The sequence below is a fragment of the Cheilinus undulatus genome, linkage group 17 (assembly GCF_018320785.1).
Source record: "Cheilinus undulatus linkage group 17, ASM1832078v1, whole genome shotgun sequence".
Classification (NCBI taxonomy): Eukaryota; Metazoa; Chordata; class Actinopteri; order Labriformes; family Labridae; genus Cheilinus; species Cheilinus undulatus.
The window spans coordinates 7,859,171-7,882,266 of NC_054881.1; the positions used below are offsets into that span (position 1 = coordinate 7,859,171).

Below are 23,096 nucleotides of genomic sequence, written 5' to 3' on the forward strand. Positions count from 1 at the left end.
AAAGCAGGCCTGTATCCAAACAGGAAGTCGATCACCCTTACCTTAAGTCAGTAGAAAAACTCATACGAAACAAAACAGCTTAAATGCAAAATAGTGGAATTTTAAACTGCAACTAAAAGAGATTAATCACAACTAACAGAAATTCTGAGATTAATCCTGATTATAAATTTTGGTTGTTAACGTGAGTACACAATTTTTAGAGTGTTTGCTTGAGCCGGTATGTACACAGTGTAATACATGCACAAGAATGATACCACTGCAGCTTTATTTTCAGGCAGAAATCAACCTTTTGAACTATTGTTTGTAGATTAGAATATTGAATTTGAATCGACCAGTTTACTTTTATATTGAGCTAGGGCTGGCATGTCCTTATTAGAATTTGTTTTGCGACTAAACTCAGACTTTGTAGTCAATTTTGGTTACAGACCTTCATTTAAATTGAAAGAAAAATAAGGAACTTTGGTTAGTTGAAAGGTATGACATAAACTTAACCATAAAAAAGCTGTTAGGATTTTAAAGGAAATAAGGAAACAGCAAAAAGGTGTGTGTTTGGTATCACAAGGTGCAGCTGACTCTTGACTTCTCCACCGAACTGTCTGTTTTTTCAGGTGAAATGAGAACCATTGCTTTTGGATACAGGAAAATAAACTGAGGCATAACGCACAAAGCCCTTTATTGAACCAATAATAAAATGATTATCCAAGAAGCAATGCATGACTGGTATTAAGCTTGCATTAAAAAGTCTCAAGTAGAACATCACCAATGTTCCTGTAAATCTATGTACCTCCACTCGAGAAACTCTTACCCAAAGCTTTGACCTATTTTTTCTAATATAACTGAGTGCAAGTCAGGAGCCAGCATTTGAAATGGCATTTTGTGTGAGAAAAGCTTGAGTCAAATGTCAAACCCAGAACTCTGAACTGTTTCCCAAATGCAAAAAGTCTCAGTCTGGTCTGGAAAGAATGCATGAAGGCAAGACGCAAGAGAAAAACTGCCCTGTCTCAGCAGAAAAGTCTGAAGCTCTAACAGACATGTAAGAGAAAATCACAAATGATTAAAAGTACCAGACTTACTTGTTATGTAAAGCACTTAATGAGGCTGTAAACTTTTTTTATTTTTAGCTGAGGACATATTTGGCCAAAATGAGATTACTGCATTCTGCTGCAGGCTGATTGAATAATTTGATTTACTGTTCCTAATTCAAAGAAATCTTTTTATTTAATCATTTGCTGCACAACTTTACAGCTTTCATTGAGAATATGGTTTATTTTTAAAACACAGGCCTCTTTATGAAATTATATGTCCACTTATATGTAAGAGTAAATGTACTTTGAGCTCGCTGCTTGTTTTTATTGCTTTTTTGGCTAATTAGAATGAGAAAACATCATCGTCATTTTAAGGAATGAGGAAAATCAGGCCTGTAGAAAATCGTGAGTGTTTACAAAACCAGAGACTAAACAATAAACTTTACTGGAGACGGATAATTAGCGGATATATTGCAGCACATCATTGCCTGGAAGAGGCATAAGCCTATTAAAAATCTTCATTTCTCTTGGGTTTGATGCTTTTCTCACACTTTGAATCTGTTTTCTTGCGTCCTTGGCAGTTGGTCAGTTGTCACCACATTCTTGAAAGCCATTGTAAATACTTAATTATATGAAATGTTAGCTCTCTGCTTCCCCTTGTCAGTATGAGATATTGTTCCACAAGACAAACAGTTTGATTTTGCTGCGTGCACAATGACTTACTTTATCCCCGGTTAAATTGTGTGAAAAAAAAAACTGTCTGAATCAACCCTATGAAAATATTCCACTTACTGCATTCGCAATGACATTGATCTCAAAGATATCTCTATCTATCTCCTTGTCCCGTTCTCTACATTGTGTTTTTTTTTCCCCCTGAAAACACGATAATCCAATGGTTTTATTCACAGCATGTGTGAAGTAGCAATAAAAATTCTTAGCATGACATTTGACCGTTCAAGAAGCTCCGATAACTTCACTGTAATTTTTTCTTCCTTCAAGTCCCAGAGAAATGTGGATTATATCTTTCTAGAAATCTCATGGAAAACAGTCAATCATGCAAAGTATAAAAAATCAACCTCCCACTCTTTAACAGTTTTATCAAGCTTACCATCTGTTCTCAGCTGATGTCCCACTGTTTTACAGTCCAAAGCATTAAGCCTTGTTATCTCTTGCTTTGGTATGTCCTGTCCAAACATCCTGCATCAACAGGAAGCACGTCACATTAATAAAGATTCACAGGACTTTAGTTGCCAGTAATTTCTGTATATTTATACAAACCTTGGGCCGTTTGATTGTTTTTATCATTTATTTACAGGAACCTTTGTAAAGAAAGGATGTGAAAGAGACCAGGAGCTGGGGACGTGCCTCCCTTGTGAGCACGGACAGACGTACACGGAGCACTCCAACGGGATGAACCGCTGTCTGCCCTGCACACACTGCCGATCAGGTAACCAGATTATCTGTGTCCTAGCATGTGCTTCATAATATTGTTATTTCGACTGAGTCTGTGAATGACTAATAAAGTATTTCCAAGTTTATTTCTGACAACATGGGTCTTGTTTTTACAGCTCATTATTTAATATAATAATAACTAAATTCAATGCAGTCCATTCAGCCTGTCAAATAAGGAAAATGAGACAATTTCCACCTATTGAATCACACAGACACAGGCTCTATTTTTCATTTTGTTAGCAGAGCTGCTGTTTGTCAAGAATTATCTTGAATGATGTTTTTATCAATACACTTTTATCAAATAGTCAATATAAAGTCAATTTCAAGTTTCAAAACGTAAGGATAATGTTTTGACATGTCTCAGTTTAACATTTTAAATCTTAGGATGCTGAAATCATCAGCAAAAAGCAAATTCTTCAAGGAGAAGCCAAAAAAATCCAAATGAGTTTGTCAAGTGGCCCTCCTAAGGGAAAAATTAAACATTCAAATGAACATCAAATAGTACAAATTATGATGATACAAATAAAAGCACTAAAATAAGATATCAAGAACTATATTCTGACAGGAAAAATCACAAAAGTAGAAGTGGAATAGTCAATAATGTCAGAGAATTATTAAGAGTTTCATGACAGTATTGGTAACCTTGCAAAGCAGATTGATACACACGTTTCCGTGTTTCTCGCTGGCTAATCCCTCTTGCAAAGCTCCCGTCTGAAACGTTTGGGCCCAGTCAGAAAGTAAAAGGACCAATCAGCGATGAGGGGTAGTACTTTCGGGCACGGCAGAGTCGTGACACAATCAAGCAGCAACAAGAGGCCGGTGCAGATATGGCGGAAGACATAAGCATGGATGCTGCCAAAGCACCAGTTTTTTCAGAAATTGACAACATTTCTTCGTTAAAAGAAGAACAAAGAACAGCAGTGAGTTGTTTTCTTTTCAAAAACGACAAACGTCTTATACTGACATGTCTACAGTCACCATGGTTCACGTTACGCAGTTCTGTATGTCTGTTTACTCCTCGTTAGCGGCTACATCACGTGTTTTGTTGCTCTGATTGGCCCATAAAGATGTGACAGACAGAACTTTCATCCCATCAACCTCTGAGTTTTTAAAGATTTAACTTTCAAAATAGTGAGATTATTAGCATAGCATCAGCAAGTATTGACTTGAAAAGTGTATCAGCAGATATGAACATTTCTGCCAGATTTACAACTGATATATTGGCTGTTCAAACAAATAGTTAGTGGACTTTAAGGCTAGGCCAACAGACCTGCTCCAGCTGAAGCCTTATTCTTTATATATCAACATTCCTTACGCTTTAAAAAGTGTTTTCAAGGACCAACCTTTTTCTAACTTGTTCCTCCTCAAACTTTAAATTGTGTGTTTTAATGACTGAAGTTTTAGATCTGAACTACATTTAATCAATATCAGTATTGCCAAAGAAAAAAAATCCAATATCATGCATCCCTAGATCCAAAGAGTAGCTACGTCTTTGTGTAGCACTTTTCTTACAATAATACTGTAACTTACAGGGCTTTACATACCCTATAAACCAGTAAAATAAATAAAACCCTACCCTTCAATCTCCACACAAGATAACTAAAAATATCATGGATAAAGAACTTTGCAAAAACTGGTTCTGATAAACTGAGAAAATTGCCTCATAAATTGATTATGAGGAAGCATAGTAGGTTAGATTTAGATGTTAAAATTCAAGGCAGAAAATATGGCAATAGTAAATTGTTGGATTAAATGAGACTGCAAAACATAGAATATTTTTTTAGAAAGTAGAATAAGTAAAATAATAACACTTTAATAACACTTTTTTATTATCAAAGAGAATAAAATCCTTCAAACATTAAATGTGGTTAACTTGAACTGATAAGAAAGTTAAAGACAATAGAAACAAAGGAGATAAGAAAAGTCTTTGAAATGTTGCACAAGAACAAACAAACATGAAGTTTGTAAAGTATTAAAAAGAAAAAAATGTTTTATTATACAAAGCAGGAAATGGGTAAAGGACAAGTAAATTAAAATAACTGAATCTATCTTTTGTAACGGGATCCTGTTTTATTAAGTTCATAGAACAGTGAAGTAAGTCTGCTGGGCCAGCTTGAACTAGTAAATAGCTTTGTCCATTTAATCACTGTGAATAATTCACAAATAAAAGAGTAGAAATTAAATAATAGTTAACTGGATTGCCCTTTAATCCCAGAGTCTACAGTAATCCAGTCTGTCAAAGATATATTGTTTAGGAAAGTTAATCCCTTTTTGTCTGCTCCCCTTTTCTTTCAGATCCACTCATGAAAATGTGATCTTATGATGTTACACGGAGTAGCAGGGTGTGTCTTTGTTGTTTTGTTTCATGGGGCTCAGTGTGAGCGTGTTAGCCGTCTCCTGAGATTTGCTTGTGTGTCTGTCCTACCTGGCTGAACTGGGTGTGGCTGTGTGTCATTGTCTCCCACACTGGGCGTCTTTGTGTCCAGTGAAAGGCTGGAGCCACAGAAAAGAGACTACAGTTACATAGGATGTGTTTTTGTGCTTTTTCATTGCAGGTTTAAGGTAGAGCTGTGTCTGTTTTGTACCCTTTTTAAACTTATTTACAATCACTTAGTAATCAATCAGACCATGGCAGAGTTAATACAATAATGATTTAACTTTCACTTTAGGGCTCATTCACTATAAATGAGCTTTGCTGCTATCTGCCACATCTAGACCTCCTGACTGGAATTTTATAATACTGACAGATGTAACAACTGATTTTATCATTAATGCTGCTAAACAGAACTTTTATTTCATAAGGTTAAGGCAATAATATGTCTTAAACCTCATAATGAATAGTGGGGAAGATTCCATTGCCTAAACTGTGGTCAGTGAAGTTAATTTTTATCAGAATTTGACTGTTTATGTGAATTTTGCCCACATTTATATGTACAAAGTCATATGGCTGCTTCTAGAACAATTTACTTTGTTAGATGATATTAAACACTCCAATATCATTGATTGTAGAGTGAACAAAAGGCTCATTTATACTCCTTTTACGTACGAGAATAGATCAGTGTAGTTTAATCAATACAAATATCACTGCCACATACTCACGTATGTCTGCTTTGGGTGTAAAAAAAAAAAAGTTAAAAAAAGTTATTCTGCTGTCTCTCACAGACATCCTCAACTCCTTGGTTGCTGCTCAGTTTTTCCTCCATCCAGCTGTTTTGTTTTAGTTTGTATAAATATTTGGAGTTTCTAACAACTCCCACAGTTTTCTACAATATTCACTCAGAAAGTTTGAGTTAAGTTCTGCCATTTAAAAAAAAAAAACAACACTTTTCTTTAGTGTGTTCAGCTGCTCAGGTTTGAACTGTTGGCTTCATTGCTCAACACTGCCCTGAGGATTACCAGTGATATTGCAACAATAGGTGCTTATACCCAAGCTTTAAGTTAAGATGTAGAAATACTGACCAAAATGGGCACCGGTGTAGCTTAGTCTGTTTATGCTTGTATATGCAGAGGCTACAGTCCTCAACACCCAGGTCATATGGGTGAGTCCTGGTCCTTGGTGCATGCCTTCCCCAACTCTTCCCTCATATTTCCTGTCCCTCAAAAAGAAAGAAATCTGGGTGAAAAGAATGCTGAGTATGGATAAGAAGCTCTGCCTGTATTTTTTATGCATTTCAAACATTGGGCACAAATGAGCCTTGAGGTTGTGCATAAATAGTCTATAAAGGCCAAGAGTTACTTAACCTCGAAACCATTTTATCGGCTGAAAACCTACTTACATGGATAATTAGTAGTATTGTTTATCAGATAAGATCCAAATCTCAAAGTATAAGGCACAAATTTAAGAACTTGTATACCGCATTTTGTGTCACAGATACTTACTGCAGCTGTTCTCTGCCATATGTTGCGGATTACTTCTGCAATTTAATTTTTCTATGCGCCTTTCTAAAAGCAGATTAAGTATGCAGTGTCCACCCACATTTCCCATTACCATTACCTTCAGTAATACCAGCTGATGGCCTAAATCTGCGGATAACTCCACCAATCAGAGATGTTCTAGAATTGTAGGTAATTTAGTTCTTTTACTCATGGTTGCAAATAGAATATATTTTTCTTTAAAAAAAAAAATATATCAGCATACAAACTTGTGTCTTCTGTCAGAGGCAGTCTTTATCCTTTCATACTCGGGTAGCTTTGCCAAGTCTTCTTTGGATGGTTTTGACTTTATGGCTTTTATTAAAATCCACAAAAGCAGCATAGACTGTAGTGAAGGAACATGTGGGCACGTCTTATCCCTTCTCCCTCCCAAATCTGTCCATGACATTTGAAAGCCATTTTTCAATCCATGCATTTGTGTATGCACCTCAGCCAAAACTCTGGTATTTAGTTAGTCTTTAAACATTGTCACCCTTGCTAGTTGCAGAACATTCTCTCTCTCATCACCGTAGGGGCAGGTTTCAGGCACTATTTTGCAACATGTACATGGGGGATAAAAATCTAAATTTAAAATCTAAATCTGGTGTCCATGTGTTGTCTGTGTGTCTGAAACACTGACCTGAATACACAGTAACAGGGAGTAAACGACCACATCCAGATCTGAAAACTAGTTTTAGTCACAGAGACTATTCTGGATCTGAAGTTTTCATGTAATCAGCTGGGAAATTGGCTGCCAGAGTCATCCCTAGTGTAAACCACAGTTGTAATTCTGTGTCACATGTGCTGCAGACGGTGTTATTAACCTGTAAGACATGAAGCTGCAGCTGCTGCAGGAGAAATTAAGTTATGATAGCTTGTCTAGATCTCCCTTGGTATGGTTTATTTCGTGACAAAAGTTTTCCTATCAGTACATATTTGTACAAGGTTCATGTGCCGAAATGATAGACCAGCTGATGTACCCGTTTTTGCTCTAGCTTCACAGCTTTCCTCTTGCTTTTCATGTTCAGTTTAGGCTAAACAAACAATTAACTATGATTTTGTGGCTTTTATGCCCTTCTATCTCCACCTCAACACACAGACTTACAAAAAACACCTGCCAATTAAATAAAAAATATCATAATCAAGAAATTATAGCGTGTTACTCAATGCAGCAGCTGGCTGAGTGATGGCTGAGTGTTGACTTGTTGCCAGTCTCACACTCCTGAATGTTTTCTTAATGGAGGCTCGGGTTTACTCTGACTCACGCCCTAATTCAAGCTTCCTCTGCTTGTGTTACATTTCAATCAAGAGAGGGTACAATTGTGTAACAACTGAAAACCATGATGTGTTTACACAATAAGCAACAACTCATCTTCTGTTGGAGCACAACAAGTTCCAAACAGCCTCTGTGTCCAATGCGACACAGTCTGAAAGGAGCTGAGGGTTTTAAACGGCGTGAAAAATGGCTCCACTGCCATTTGAAAGCAGCATGAAACAAAAAAAAACCTGATCTGTAGCTTGATATGATTAACGAAAAATGTGAAAAATGGAACATTTGTACTAAACAATGTCATCAGCATGTACTAAGTCAAACAAAGATGGCTTTGTTTAACTCTGGTTGTGATTTAACTCTTTCGACAGATTTTTCTCTCAGACTTCTTTTTTTTTTTTTGTTTGCAATGAAGGGAACATTGCAGGAACAGAACACAAACCATGAACATCCTAAACATTTCTTACAAGATGTTATCACTGTTAATCGGTTTACTTGTAACTCTGGGCTGTAGACTGACAACAATGCAATAAATTAAATTGTCCCAGACTGTCTACATTCTTGGAAATGTAGAGTTATGAAAGCTCCCAGGGGAAATGATTAAACTTTGGAAAATTGTCATCACAATTGGATAGTTTTATATCATAAAATAAAACCCCTTTGTCTTTGTAAGTTACCACGAGTAGTGGTTTAGTAGTGAAATGGTAAGTGGACTTGTGGGGTTCATGTGAGTTTTTGTGCTGACACTAACAAGGAGAACCTTTAAACATGAGAAAACTGACAAACAGAAATAAAGAAGAGTTCATCATATGTGCCATAAAATTGGTATGTTTACATGCACTGTTAAGTCAAGCTGCAGTTAACTGTGATTAGGATGTTTAGCTAGACTACTGTCCTTGCCCTTGTCCTCTCTTGCCTTATGCTTACTTTAAGCTTACTTGACTATTGCTATGCTTGATATTCATGCTTACCTCTGAGTCAAAGCCTGCATTGAATCTGTAGAGCATGCACAGTCCAGGTTGGGTCTGAACGAGGCACATACAGGAACACCGAGAGTTAATAAGTCTCCAACCACAAAAAAAGTTGTCTCAATGCCAGACTTTTTAATTTTGATATTATACTAGTTATAATCAAAGGATGCCAATAATTGTTTTGATACCATTACAACAAAAATATCTCCTGGACACCCAAAAACTTCTTATTTCCAACCTGCATAGCAAATTCTGATGGACTGTTTGCAGAAATAAAAAGCAAAATTGTAAGATTTTCCTTAAAAAATGTTTAGGGTCTACCTAAAATCAAATATTCCCTCTTAATTATTGTAATTAAACCAGACTAAGTGTGCACAGTGATTCTGTTTTCTGCAATTGTTTTCTATATTTGAGTCATTTTTGAGGTGTATGTTTGTAAAGGAATGTGTGGCTGTCATTAGTCCACAGGTCAGGATCTTGAGGGGAACTTTTAGGGACCAGGAGACATAGCTGTCTCTCTCCTCTGCTCTCAGTCTGTAACAGACACTAAAGAGACTCGAAAAAAACGTATCTGCCAGCCAATTTAGTGGGATTAGAGGACAGAGCAGAGAGGCATGCAGCATGCAGAGAGAGGTGTGCTCAGCATCACTCAAACAAAATCCTGATTCTTCCTTGATGCCTCTCAGAGGTGTTGATGTGTTTCTAACTTGTTTAGAGTATAACCACTGTGAAAAATGAGGACATAACATCTTTTCTCTGTACCGACGCTCTGTTTTAGCAACAGAAAGCTGGCACTTGCTCTTGTCTGATCGCTCATAAGTGCATGCTCTCTCTTTTGCTCTCGTGGCAACTTAAGGTGGAAATATATGTGTAGTGACAGTCAAACGTAAAAAAACCACACATATAATTTAAAGTGCATGGTTTTAAAAAGATCCATGTATTAATACTCTGATTTCTGTTAATTTAGTTGATTAGCTTAAATGGTTGTGTGTTTAGTGTTGCTTTTTATTATACAACCACATAATCTAGGTGTGTTAGTCTGGCTTCATGACTCAATTTAGTAAGATTTTTGTCAGATTGATATGGTTACATAAATTATTAAAGTCCCTTTTTAGTGTAAGACAATTTGTGATTAGTTAAATACAATTAAATGCAAATCCAAATTTACCATATGTATTTTTCTTAAGAAAATAAGAGTTTTACAATATATTATTAATGAATTAACTTAATGTTTTAATTATTATTTGATCACAGTATGATTTTAGATATACCATGTTTTTAGCACTGATAAATAATGACGCCTCTTGGTCTTGTTTTTAACTTCTAATAATAACTTATGACGAGTGAAAGTCGCTTTTTTCCCTCAGTAATTAAAGAAAAATCTTTTAACATGCTAAGATGTGATCATAGATCCGCTTCTATATTCTTTCTGTAGTTGTTTAAATAAAGCTGAAAGTTAATTGACTGAACACAGAGAGAGAAGACATATATTTTGTTGTACTGCAGATAAATATACCAACAATACAGCCTTGTGTTTTTGTTAGGACTATCTTGTTGCCTTGAGCTATCAAGTCTGACTATATACAGTCATGCCCCTTTTGATCTTAGCAGAAGTTGCAGCTGTGATTATGGCTGTTAAAATGAAGACAACACACACAATGATTTCATGGTGGAGATAAAAACAAAGAATACCCTTTTGTCTTTCAGTCAGTTTGGATCATTAACCTTTAACAGACAGACTTGAAATGTAGAGGCAGATATAAATAGAACTTCTCCCAATAAATCTTATCAACACACCTTTTCGGCTTCACATGAAGGTGAAGAAGTGTTTACGAGGAGATGACGGATTGTGAACTTTGTATTTCAGACAGGTGATGTTCTTACCTGTGGAAAAGTTGACTACATGTATGACCTAATTTAGGACAAGGATGAGTCATAGACTTGAAATAAACAACTTATGATTTCGTTACAAAGTCCTCTTCAGCTAATAAAACAAAATGCTAAATTATCTGTTACAAATCACACTGTAAACATTTCAAATATTCCGCCTTTTGTAAAGCATTTTCTACACACTTTTTCTGTGTAGGCTGTCTTACTGATTAAGTTATGATCACATCTGAAATTCTACAGCTTCTTTAAATCTTCATCTGTTTAAAAATGGTGCCATATTCTACTGAAGAAGAGGAGACTGCAACAACATACTATTGCTCTTACCATCTTCCAGTGACCTGAAATCTCTGTCAACACATGCCAATTGTCACAGATCTATTATAAGTAACTCTAAACCCAACATAAACTGCTCTGCACATTCTCTGAAAAGTAAACCCACAGATTGTTAACTTCTTTGTTTACTTAGTGTTAAAGCTTTCTTTCTAATTACACCCTTATATTTGGCTTGTACTTTGTACTGAAGTTGTTTACATAGAATCTGTGTGATAATAAATGCATGAGGACTGCTCCTTCAATTCAAGGGAAATATACATAATTTACTCTCTTTGTGTTTTTGATGATAATAATGTGATAAAATGAACCAAAAATGAACAGAAGGCAATAGAGAAACTCTTCAAGGGGCTCTTTGTCTGACAGCATCTGTATTATTTTAACACATGCAGCATTTACAGTTACATGAAGGATTTCCCTGTACCTTAGGTCAAAAATAAAGTCCAAAAATGAAATTCCAAAATTATACAGATTTAGAAGGATGTCAAACTCAACTATCTTTGTCATATTACTTAGGACTGATAGCTGAAAACATGTCGTTTAAGGACATGGTCACATAAGCTGACCATAAGCGCCCCTGCTATTTTTACATTTCTGACGTAATGATGAGCACATAGGGTCACATTAACATCAAACAGCTGGGGTCACATGTAGTCTGTGGATGATCTTATACTGGGTCTCATGGGATTTGTTAGAACAATGTGTTTTTGCATTTAATAAAAACTTCCTCCACATCCCATAGATGACATGGTAAACATAATCTTCCCTGGAAGTCTTAATAGTGGGAATGGAGAACATCTAATCATAACTATCATTTAGTTATATATTTAAAGATATATAGTCCATCATTGCCTTTTTTCTGTCAATGTATCTGTGTTTGTGAATAAATAGACACAATTTAAGTTGATAAGCTGTCATTTTCCATCCTCCTACATATGAATTCTTTCTTGCTTCTTGCTACACATACACTGAATGTTTTTTGACAAAATGAGACATCTCATGACATAATCTCAGACTTGGAAACCGTCTTACACAGTTTTATGGAAATTATATAAAACAAGTAACTTAAAATTGAATGAAAAACATTTAACAGGTCATCAAAACTTAAAATAAACATTACATGACCATCTGACTAACCATAACGTATGTTTTTACATCTGAGTATTTTTTCATGTAATATGTTTTTATAGGAAAATAAAATGAGTAGATTTGTGTTTTTCCTACTATTTCCACATATTCTAAGTACTTTTATTTCTATCGTTGTCTTTAAATGTCATAATCTTCTAATCTTTGATTTATCTTTGATTTAATCTCTCTTAATTGTCCACAGATGAGACTGAAACTGAGTCCTGCACCACAACTACAGACACCAAGTGTCAGTGCAGACGAGGAACCTTCTGTGTCCCTGAACAGGCCTGTGAAGTCTGCAAACGCTGTGCCAAGTAAGTTTATCTCCATTGTTCCTGAGCTTAACTTTCATTTCTACTTTATAACTATAACCAGACATGGCTGCAACTATCATTAGGGTGGTTTATTTATCTCTTTTTCCTCTGGTTTAATCTGACTGATTATTTATGTCCTTTCTAATTTCAAGGTGTAAACCAGGGGAGGAGGAGGTGAAAAAGTGCACCCCTTTCTCAAACACAGTGTGTCAAAAACTGAATCCGTCCCCTACTGAAAGCGTTCCAGCCCTCCCCACGTCAGCCACAAGTTCTCCAAATGATGTTGGTAAGTATACTCCGAAGTTTCATCTATAACTGTCTGCTGAAAATTGGAAATCATATGAATCTGAATGCCTAATTTTCCCAGATTTTTCCTATGTTTTGTCCCCAGTCCTCCCTGTATGCATCTCCCTGTTGATCCTCATCTGCATTGGTGTCGGCCTGGCTGCGTGGTGGTTTATCATCAAACAGCGGTCATGTGAAGTACCATGTGAGTTTCTTACTGCACATTTGAAATGCTGCTCTGCTTGTTAAGAGTGTGCTCCTAATGCTATTTGTGTGCTTTCAAACAGGTTTAAAGAGCAGCTGTGATTCCAGTGAAATCGTGAAGATTCCCATAGTGAGTACTTGTTTCGTGTTCATGTTGTGTAGTGTTTAAAGGCCTCATAATCCATTAGTCTCACATGTTATCCGTCAGCAGTAGATTATCTGTGGAGCAGCGTCTCACTCCATTTTTCCTGTATTCAGGACGAGAGCGGATCCACAGCTGAGGAGCGACAGAACAATCAGAACGCCGGCCTGGAGGGGGAGGAGCCCCGCCCTGAGTCACGGCCGCTGCTGCAGGAGACCCAGTCGGGGCTGACCAAGGCCTCCCCACCCCTGGAAGACGAAGACCGAGGACTTGGAGACAGTTTGCCCAACACCACCAGCTCCTCTCAAACCAGCCTGTCAGCCCTGCCCACTGCTGCTTCCTCTGGTAACACCCCCCACCAGAGCCCCACTGCTGTCAGGCTGCCACCTGCAGACATGGTGAGGAAAAACATGTAAAAACCTCACTCTCCCTTGTCATTTTTGTATTTAACTGATCACATTTTAACCCCCGTCTGTTTGTATTCCTCTTGTGCTCCAGGATGATCCTCTGCGACATCGATTGCTGCCACTTCTAGGTAAGACTTCTGCTGTGGGAGTGGGAGATCTCCCCTCTCAACAAGACACTCTTTTACTAATTTCATGAATTTTTCATGCCACTTGATGTGCCCTGAAAGGAAGCTCGCTGCACACAGAAAAACAGCTCCGTTCACCACAGTTCACATCAGTCCACAGGGAAATCAAATCAACAGCATTCATCCAGATCTCACATTAGCTGCCTGATAGATTAATAATCCCATGACAGTCAGGCCTTAAGCCTTCAGGGGAGGGGGTGCTGGTCCAATCTATGCCGCTGTTTTTTTTTTTTTCTCTCATGATAAAGTAAAGAAAATCACACTTAACTGGTTTGTATGATCATATAATTAGATTTCTACATACTGTATACATGGCCTGGAGGAAAAATGTAGTGAAATGAACTGATCATTTACACATGCAGGGACAACTAATTTACTGTGTCATAGGAACAAATGTCACATGATTTGTATGGTGTGTTTCACACAGTTTTAAGGAAGTTTTCCCAGTCCATTACAAAGACTTCCAAGAAATCCTTTACTCTTAAAAAGTTTTATATTGGCTATTTAAATATTTAAGCCACATTAATTAGTATGCAGGCATTTTCCTTAAAAAAAAATACACACCATTAAGGCTGTGCAGTTAATCAAGTTTCAAATTTAATCATGATTTTTGCTCCCCACTGTTATAAAACCAGATAATTGTGATCATACAATTACTATTAATCTTTTTCTGTCTTAACGTGTTGTCATGTGATTAACGCTTCAGTGTTTATTCTTATATTTTTTGCCATAAAAATATATTTTTTCTTCGTCGTTATATATAGCATTATTTTTAATATTTATGTTTTTTACTCATTTATTTTCCTTTATTGCATGTTTTTCAAAGTGTTAAGAGAATGTTGGATTTTGTAGCAGATTTATATCAACAATGACAGTTATAATGGTAGAAATATCTGAGTTATTTGCTGGAACAATAAAGTATGATATTCAAATAAAGTCTTAGATTAACAATAGAAATATACAATAAACTATGGAGGACTGGTATTGTTAAATGTAGCAAATGAAGTAAAACAGGAAATGCAGTTTTAGAGGATATAATTATTGATTGATTTCGTCAAGGATTAAGGACCTTCAACTGTGCTATTAGTCTCTCATAATCTTAATTTTCTTTGTCTTCATATTTCTAGGGTCTGAGAAATCCCTAAAGAAGAGCTTTGACCTGTTCGACGAGTACCTAGACGTTCGGATCCACAACAAATTCTTCAGGTCAATTGGAGTCAGCGACAACCACATTCGGATCGCGGAGAACGGCGCCCCCAGTGACAAAGTGTACGAACTGCTGAAGAACTGGATGCAGAGGCAGGGACTGAAAGCCGACATCAACGACCTGCTTGACGCTCTGCTCAATATGGACCAGCGACGCTCGGCCGAGAGCATCGCCTCAGCTGCTCTGCAGAAAGGCTTCTACAAGCACGCAGACACACCGTGAGGGACGGAGCGATCAAAAAAGTACTTAATGCAAGAAAAGCACATAGACACTAAAAGGTGGACGTTGTGTCTGACGAACAGGCTTACCTCTTTGTGGCTGAGCAGCCATGTTTTCCGAAGCCAGTAGTTCCAAAAAGAAAAACACAAAAAGGGGAAGGCCGAGCCGGATCTATCTAAGCTCAAGGATGCTGACTACTTGCCAAATGTGGTGGTGTAAAAATGAGATTGAAGATTGCATTTTCTTTCTGATTTTATGACAAAAATGAAAATGTTTCAAAAAATAGCACAATAACATGAAGGTGTCCAAATGCAGTAACAGCTGCGTGTTTAAGCTAACAGGCCAACACGCAGCCAAGTACTGAAAGCTTAGACGTCTCCAGTCGTGTGTCAGTCATCTGGGTTTCTACCAGATCATTTAACACTAACCTGGAGACAAAAATATACACTGGTTTGTAGGAGTGGCATTAAGGATGCCACAAATACTGGTGCACTGACCTCTGGCACATGTAGGATGTTAAACTACAATCATGCTTTAGTTGTTGTTTGTATGTATCAAAGAGTTCATGAACATTTTCCTGGTTAAGGAAATGAAAAAATATTATAAGTGGTCAAAGTCTAGCCTTTAAATCAAAAACTTTGCCTCCTCAGTGCCTTTTGATCATTTAAATATAGTAGATCAAAATTTTATGGTGGTTTCATGGAGTGTAGTGTTAAAAAACGTCACAGTTGACCTTTTTTCAAGCCCCACTCTCCTGGGTTACTGTTAGCAGGTTAGACAAAATCTCCTGTCACTGGGCAGCCTTTCATTTGAAACATCAGAAATTACCCTGCAGTTTGACTAGCTCGGACAGTCAGTTGATTTGATCCTTTACAGCCCTGCCTCAATGAAAGATAAAGACATAGATGCTGTTAGGATGCATGAGGACAACTCAGAATCTTCAAAAACTCAAATTTATTGTTTAAAAATTTGTCCTTGTCTAATGCTAGTCATGTCAACTAACATTAGATGTTCTCCCACTGTACAATAACAGTGTTTACTCTGCTAAAGGAGACAAAAGAGATGCATTTTACGCATCTACCTGCCTTATTTTAATTCTGTAAAGTTATAAGTAGGATTGGATGGTATTAACCTCCTGAGACCCAAGCTTTCACTTGGAAAGCGTTTCTAGTTTTGTTTTTTTTTAGAAGTATAACAGAAAAGTATTACAGAAAACAGAATGATTATTTCTTTACTTGGAGGTAAAAATTTTCACCAAAAAAAGTATGTTTTTAAAAGCGGGAAAAAAAAATTGTTGTCATTTTTCTGATGGTGGACCTCAAGAACGTATTCAGGCCAAGTATGAACTAAATTTGAAAAAAAAAAAAAAAATGTTCCAGAGGTCTTGAAAAATGTCCTAAAAAATCCTAAAATATTTCTCAAATGTTTTAGTCAAAATTTCTGAACAGGCCTAAAGACTGAAATACAAATTTAACAAAAAAATCCATGAAGTTTTCTATTATATTTCAAAGTAAATTCCAGCCAAATTACAGAGAATTTACAAATGAATTCATATGGATATATAGAATGTCAATGTCAATAGATAATCCCTCCCCCAAAAATTCTAATCAAAATCCCAAATATCTACAAATAAATCCCCAAATTTCACACGTAAACACCTTAAAATTTAGGAGCAAATCCCTCTAATATCTCAAATAAAATACTTCAAAATAAACACACATATCCCCAAAAATCCTTATGAAATTTCCTCACAATTTTAAAGCAATTTCCCCCGACATGCCTAGAAATTTATTAACTACTACAGAAGTTTGGGCTATTATCCAAAAAATTCCAATAGCATAACTTATTACTATCTTGTAAGAAAGCCAAAAAGTAACGTCCTGTATGTGCACCATATCTCCGGGGAATTTTAAAATGGCCTTAGTATTGCTTTTGTTACCTTCATTAAAAGAACCTACCTTCAAATTTGTGCATCTTCATAGCAAATGCCTTAAAAGCGAGTGTGAGTTTCCAGCAGCAGCACCACTGCCTGTGTTTGAGCATGCTATAAAAGTGATGGCCAAACTCCTGCTGATTATGTCGGGCTAATTTGTCAAATGAATAAAGGGTCAGAAAGACGCACATTAAAACACACTCATACTTTTATGTCATGTGATAACACTGTGATCTGTCCAGTAGTGAAAATGTAACAGGCTGTTGTAACGTGATCTAAAATACAGTTTAAAAAAATGCCCTAAATCTTTCTCAACGATGAGAAATTAAATGAAATGCCCTAAACTAAACTCAAAGCTGGACAGAGTTGCCCGCATGCACGGTTCATTATCCTTCCAGACAGAGCAGTATGACAAGTTTCTGCCATGGAGATTTCAGATATTAATACAGATTTACTAGACCCAGCCTGTTTATTATGAAGCAAGAGAGAAAAAGCACACCACTGTGCCCGGAGGGAGAGGAAGTAGAGACAAAACACAACCTGATCTTTTGTCCTAATGTAACCTTGTTTACCGGTGAAGTTTAAGAACTATAATCACTTCCAGCATCCATGTAATAAATATTAAGGGCTGTATGTATGCCTATGCATTTGGAACATTTGGGCAAGGTTTCCCAGATGTAAGTTAACAATAAAACCAGCTACCTTAAGATACAGAATAGCAACATCAATATTACTGGCAGTTTATCTTTAGAAACTAGGGCTGTAGGCATTAATGCATTAATCGTGATGAAATTGAGATCCGTAATATGTGAATTCACTTTTTCAGTCGCACTGATGGCATGCTTTATTGTCCCTTATAGCACACTTCAGATAACCCACTGCAGTGTCTCCATGCAGTCTTAATGTCTCATTTTACTTTGAAAAACTCCCAGACAGCTCAGTGGACAAGTGTTTACTTTTTAAACCTTCCTTTAAGTTTCCCTTACAATGCATAGTAAGTTTCTTTTTCCATGCCCAAAGTTCCCTGTACCCTGTCACAATTAAAAAAAGGTATCCAAACAGAAAGTCAATAACCTAACCTGAGTTGTACAAAAATACAAAATAAGAACACTTATTAATGCAAAATAGTGGAATTTTCAAAACATAGCACAAAGGAGATTATTAACCATTTGCTATAGAAATTGTGAAATTTATTACAATTAGAAATCTTACTGGATAACAGCTCTTAAAAAATTTTCTCCCACCTTCAAGCGTATTTAGGTATTCTTTGTGATTGTCAATGGTTAGAATACCAGTATGGCTAAATCCAAAGAAGACAGTATTGATAGTTAGTGTTTAGGATATGCAATTAAAAATACTCCTGGATTATAATATGTCATGAAATTAATGTCACAAATTCAGCTGAAAAAGGTTTGCCCCAGGCAAGAGTTTTCCTAACTGGAACTAACCCAGCAGCAGCAGAGAGGGGGCTCTCTGATTGGTGGGCCAATCAGAGCCAACAAAAGGTTTAATTGGAATGATGTTTTCCCTCTTAACAGGCTTATTATAGAAGGATATTCACAAGCTGTTTCTGTCAGAGTAACTGTTAAAGCTTCAGCGCCATGTTTCCATATTTCCAGCAAAAGTCAAGGTCATTTTTTATTTATTGTCATATTTATTGTAATGAGTAATAATTAACTGTCATTATTTATACCATTGCCAAAAGCAACAACCCTGTAGGAGAACAAGCCTCGGGGGACATGACTGACATCCAATCTTTCAAGGTGTGGTTGAAACTAGTAATGAATGAACTCTTGTTTTAAGTGTAGCACTCTGTGTACACACTGTCAATGTTACGTGTGCCATTTCTTCAGTGTTGAAGCTTTCATGATGCTAAATGCAGACTTAGTCCATTCAAATCGAAGTAGAGATGACGTTGGAGCATTTACCTGTTATTATAGAAAGCCAAGCGACCAAATCGTCCTTTGGGTGCTGGTACAGATTGTTTTCTCTTGGTTAGACTCTGACAAGATGAAGGAAACAGTTTTTCTGGATTTAAAAGAAGAAAAAGCTCAAATTTATCCCCCTTATCTTGTCCCTTGTATATAAAAGTGTTGATTAAAAAGCCTCACAAAGTGTATATGTATATATGCAGCTCCTTTAACAAAGCAGAGTGATTATAGTGAGGATTGAAGCACAAAGGAGAGGTGTTCGTTGATCGTTTTGTGCCATTTTTTGCCCATTTTCCTGCAGTCTCCTGTATATAAAGGAAAGAGTTACAGAGTTATATATAATTGCTGAAGAGTGATGCAACAGTGCCGGCACTGCCATCTACTGACAGACAATGAAACTACAGCCTGCATCAGTTTCTAGGGATGCTGTACAACCCTCTCTCACTCACTAAACCGTTTCTAAACTGTTAAGACTTTCTCAGCTTCAGTGCATGTTTTGTTCACTCTGTTTGTCTCTTTTTTAACATGTTCTGAGTTTTTCTTTACATATTTCATTGCAAGTCCTGAGCTGTTCAAATAACGTTTTGTCACTTTTGTAAAAACTTTCTACTCTGCGTTGCCTTAAAGCCATTTCCCTCTTTAGTTATTGTTTGCTTGTCATGGATTTCAGATATAAATTATGCAGATATGTCAAAGCTGTTTGTATGTAAATTTAAATAAATGTTTTGTACAGATCACTGTGTTTAGAGTCTTTGATATTTCTGGCGTTTTCTTGGTTTTTGGCATTAAAACAATCATTGATATGCTGATGATACACTTGTCCACCATTAATTTCACAAGTTTAAACTCAGGACCCTTCTCTTTGTTGCACTGAATTTTTCAAATCTTACAGAAATGTTAACTTTAAAACTTAAAAGTCACGTGACTCCAGAAGTTGAAGTATCTCAGGGCTTCTCAACCTCTGAAGGTGGTTGAACACAGCCATGAACATTCAAGAATAGTCATGTGCAGACAAGGTCACCCATGAGGGGGGATAAATGGGAGAGCTTTCTGGGGCCCAGCCAAACTGGGGGTCAGCAAAATCTTGGTCCATTGTAAAGTTAAGCTGTGGTATCCATAACTTATATTTAACCTGAACAATAACCACTCTTATCAAAGAAACAAAAAATCTTTTTTATTCATCTGGGTAGTAGGTAGTCCTCTTAAAAATACAAATCCCTTTTCCTAAACACATAATTAAAAAGGGTTAATAATGGTAACAATTGTGGATAACCTGGTGAAATTGGATTTTAAAAGTAGCAGAAATGGTTTAGAAGTGTACAAAGATAAATTTAAGTGGCAAAAAAATCACCAAAAAATGGCAAAAATAAGTTAAAGTGCAAAAACTGGCATATTAAGTGGTAAAAGAGGATAAAAAGTGGCTGAAATGGCTTTAAAGTGGCAAAAAATAGGTGGAAATGTGGTTACTTAGGATAAAAAATTGCTATAAACTGGCATAAAAGGGTTTACTGAGGCAGAAATTGGCTGACATGGTTTAAAGTGGAAAAAAACGATATCAAATAATGAAATGTGGTCAAAAAGGGCATAAAAAGTGGTAAAGAGGGGTTAATAGTGGCAATAACGTGTCAACAGAGCCAACAATAGGCACAAAGTGGCAAGAATTGGTTTAGAATTGGTAAAAACAGGCAGAAAAAAAAGTGGTGAAAGGGGTTTAAAATGTGACAAAAATGGGTTTTGAGTGGCAAAAAATGTGGCAAAATTGGTAGGAAAAAGTGATGAAAATAGGTTAGGATTTGGCAAAATTGGTTTAAAGTGGCAACAGTTTAATTTAAAAAAAATTCGTAGTTTCTTTAAGGCATCTGGAGACCCCTCTCAGTGTGTCGCACCCCCCCCCCCCAAAGTTGAGAACCACTGCTGTAGCTGATTGTGATATAACAGTTTATATTTTCAAAATATTAAGGAACATATCATGCTTTTTAATGCACTGTTACATTCTCATAAAACTATAGAAATGTGAGTTCTTTACTAGATGCCTTTGTGGAGTTTCAAACTGAATTTCTAATACAAACATCCACACAATCATGTTGTATATATAGAGCCTGTAAAAGGTATTCACCCATGTATATTTTACCCTTTTATTGATTTTATAAGTCAATCATGGTCAAGATAATTTGGGGTTTTTGACAGAAAAAATTGCAAAAACAAAAACAAAAAAACAAATTGATGTCAAAGTAAAACCAGATTTCTATAAACTAATGTCAGTTGTATAAAAGTATGAAAAATAAGTGACTGTCTAAAAATTCACCCCCTTTAACGTGACAGACCTAATTCAACAGAGAGAAGGTCCAGTCACAGGTTAATCAGTATTCCTGGCTACCATTACACCATATAGACAAAAGAACACTCCAAGCAACTCAGAGAAAAGATTATTGAAACGTTTAAGTCAGGGGATGGATACAAAAACATTTCCAAGGCTCTGAACATCCCCCAGAGTTCAGTTAAATCCATCATCAACAAATGGAAGAATTATGTCACATGTGTAAATCTGCCTAGATCAGACCGTCCTCACAAACTGAGTGAGTGTGCAAGAAGGAGACTAGTGAGAGAGGCCACCAAGACAAATGTGACTACTCTGAGATGGGAGAGACAGGTGTTGCCGGGGTTCTTCACCAGTCAAAGCTTTATGGGAGAGTGGCAAAGAGAAAGCCACTGTTAAGGAAAACTGAGATTCCAATAGTTCGCCAAAAGGCATGTGGGAGACTTCATGGTCAAGAGGAAGAAAGTTCTTTGGGTGATCAGACCAAAACGGTGCTTTTTCGCCATCAGACAAGACGCTATGGTTGGCCAACTGTGAGGCATGATGGTGGCAGCATCATGCTGTGGGGGTGCTTCTCAGCAGCTGGCCCTGGAAGGCTCGTAAAGGTAGAGAGTAAAATTAATAGGAATATAGGAAATAATATATAATATAATAATATATAATAATATATAATATATATTAATATAGGAAGGGCAATCCTATTCAGTCTGCAAGAGAACTTCAGCTTTGGAGAAGATTTATTTCAAAGCAAGATGATGCCTTGAAGCATACAGCGAAAGCTGCACAGAAATGGTTTAAAGACAACAAGGTGAATGTTCTGGAGAGACTGAGTCAACGCCTAGATCTCAATCCAATAGAGAATTTGTGGCTGGACTTGAGAAAAATGGAGTGAAATTGCTGTGTCCAGATGTGCAAGCCTGATTGACTTACATGTGTCAGCATAAGGAGTCATTTCTTATTCTATTCTTGAGAACTAGACTTTTTTTTATTTTGCATCCAGAGAGCCCAAAATGCACAAATGAAACACAGAAAAGGCCTCGTTTTACATCATTAGCATGGGTGATGGCAGCATGTCTTGTTGTGGTCACTGACCAGATTATTGTTATGCCTCTGCCCGGTGACAGCCAAGGCTGGAGGCGGTATGTTCTCCCGTCCATTCAGGCCATTCTGGTGAACATTATAGCTCAAGAATATTTTGCAAGATTTTCTCTAAACTCTGCAAAAACATCTCAGGCTCAAGGCCAGGGTCATTGAGCCTCTTGTTTATCCCATTCTCATAAGATTTTAATGAATCACCCCACAAAAACCACACTCCAGCCCCTTTTCTTGACCCACCTCTGCCTTTACTGTTTGGTGATTTTATACCTCAAGGGAGAATATAAGCACCAAGTTACAGTTCTGATCTTAAAATGATCCTAATATCATGGGAAAACAAAAGATAATGAGATAAATTAATCTATTAAAATGGGAAAAAAAACCGCTTTGTATCCCGAGAGAACTGGGAAAAAAGCCTAAATCTCATGAAACAGTCATATTTTATGGTTTTTGGATCTCAGGGGGGAAACTGGAAATCTCTCATATTCGAAGGAAAATTAAGTAAATAAAATGTATGAATTTATGTCTTCTTCTGGCTTCCAAAAAAAAGAAAGGCAAAGCTTGATGCAGTACTCTACAAAAGTCCTCCATTATTTTCCCTTCTATCCAAGACAAAATGAGAACATTAAGTCTCAAAGTTTCTGCACAGTCAGCACTTTTACAACCAAGATGCCACTTTTAGATAAGGAAATATTGAAGTCCCTCTTATATTTCCTGCATAGTCGCCCATTTATTCATCTGTTTGTGCAATAAAACTTCTATATAACGGTCCTTAGTTGCACACCACTCTTTTTTCTTTCTGTATTTTGCATATTTAATTCATTTTGCAATCTTAATGTCCTTGCGAAAAGCTCATTTCTGCCTCAAATCCTCCGCGTG

At 36.7% G+C, this 23,096-nt stretch overlaps 1 protein-coding gene across 2 annotated transcripts in view; it reads left to right on the forward strand.

The window, feature by feature from the left end:
* The window catches only part of tnfrsfa (tumor necrosis factor receptor superfamily, member a), a 39,072-nt gene extending 22,524 nt beyond the window's left edge, over positions 1-16,548 (forward strand). The window contains exons 3-10 of one of the 2 annotated variants that reach the window (XM_041810807.1): positions 2,341-2,472; positions 12,181-12,292; positions 12,445-12,578; positions 12,660-12,782; positions 12,865-12,911; positions 13,040-13,321; positions 13,422-13,458; positions 14,643-16,548. In XM_041810807.1, the coding sequence (XP_041666741.1) occupies positions 2,341-2,472; positions 12,181-12,292; positions 12,445-12,578; positions 12,660-12,782; positions 12,865-12,911; positions 13,040-13,321; positions 13,422-13,458; positions 14,643-14,944 (1,169 nt within the window). In that variant the 3' untranslated portion in view covers positions 14,945-16,548. The remainder of the gene's footprint in view (positions 1-2,340; positions 2,473-12,180; positions 12,293-12,444; positions 12,579-12,659; positions 12,783-12,864; positions 12,912-13,039; positions 13,322-13,421; positions 13,459-14,642) is intronic. The other variant, XM_041810808.1, reaches the window with a different exon arrangement.
* The last annotated feature ends 6,548 nt before the right edge of the window (positions 16,549-23,096 follow it).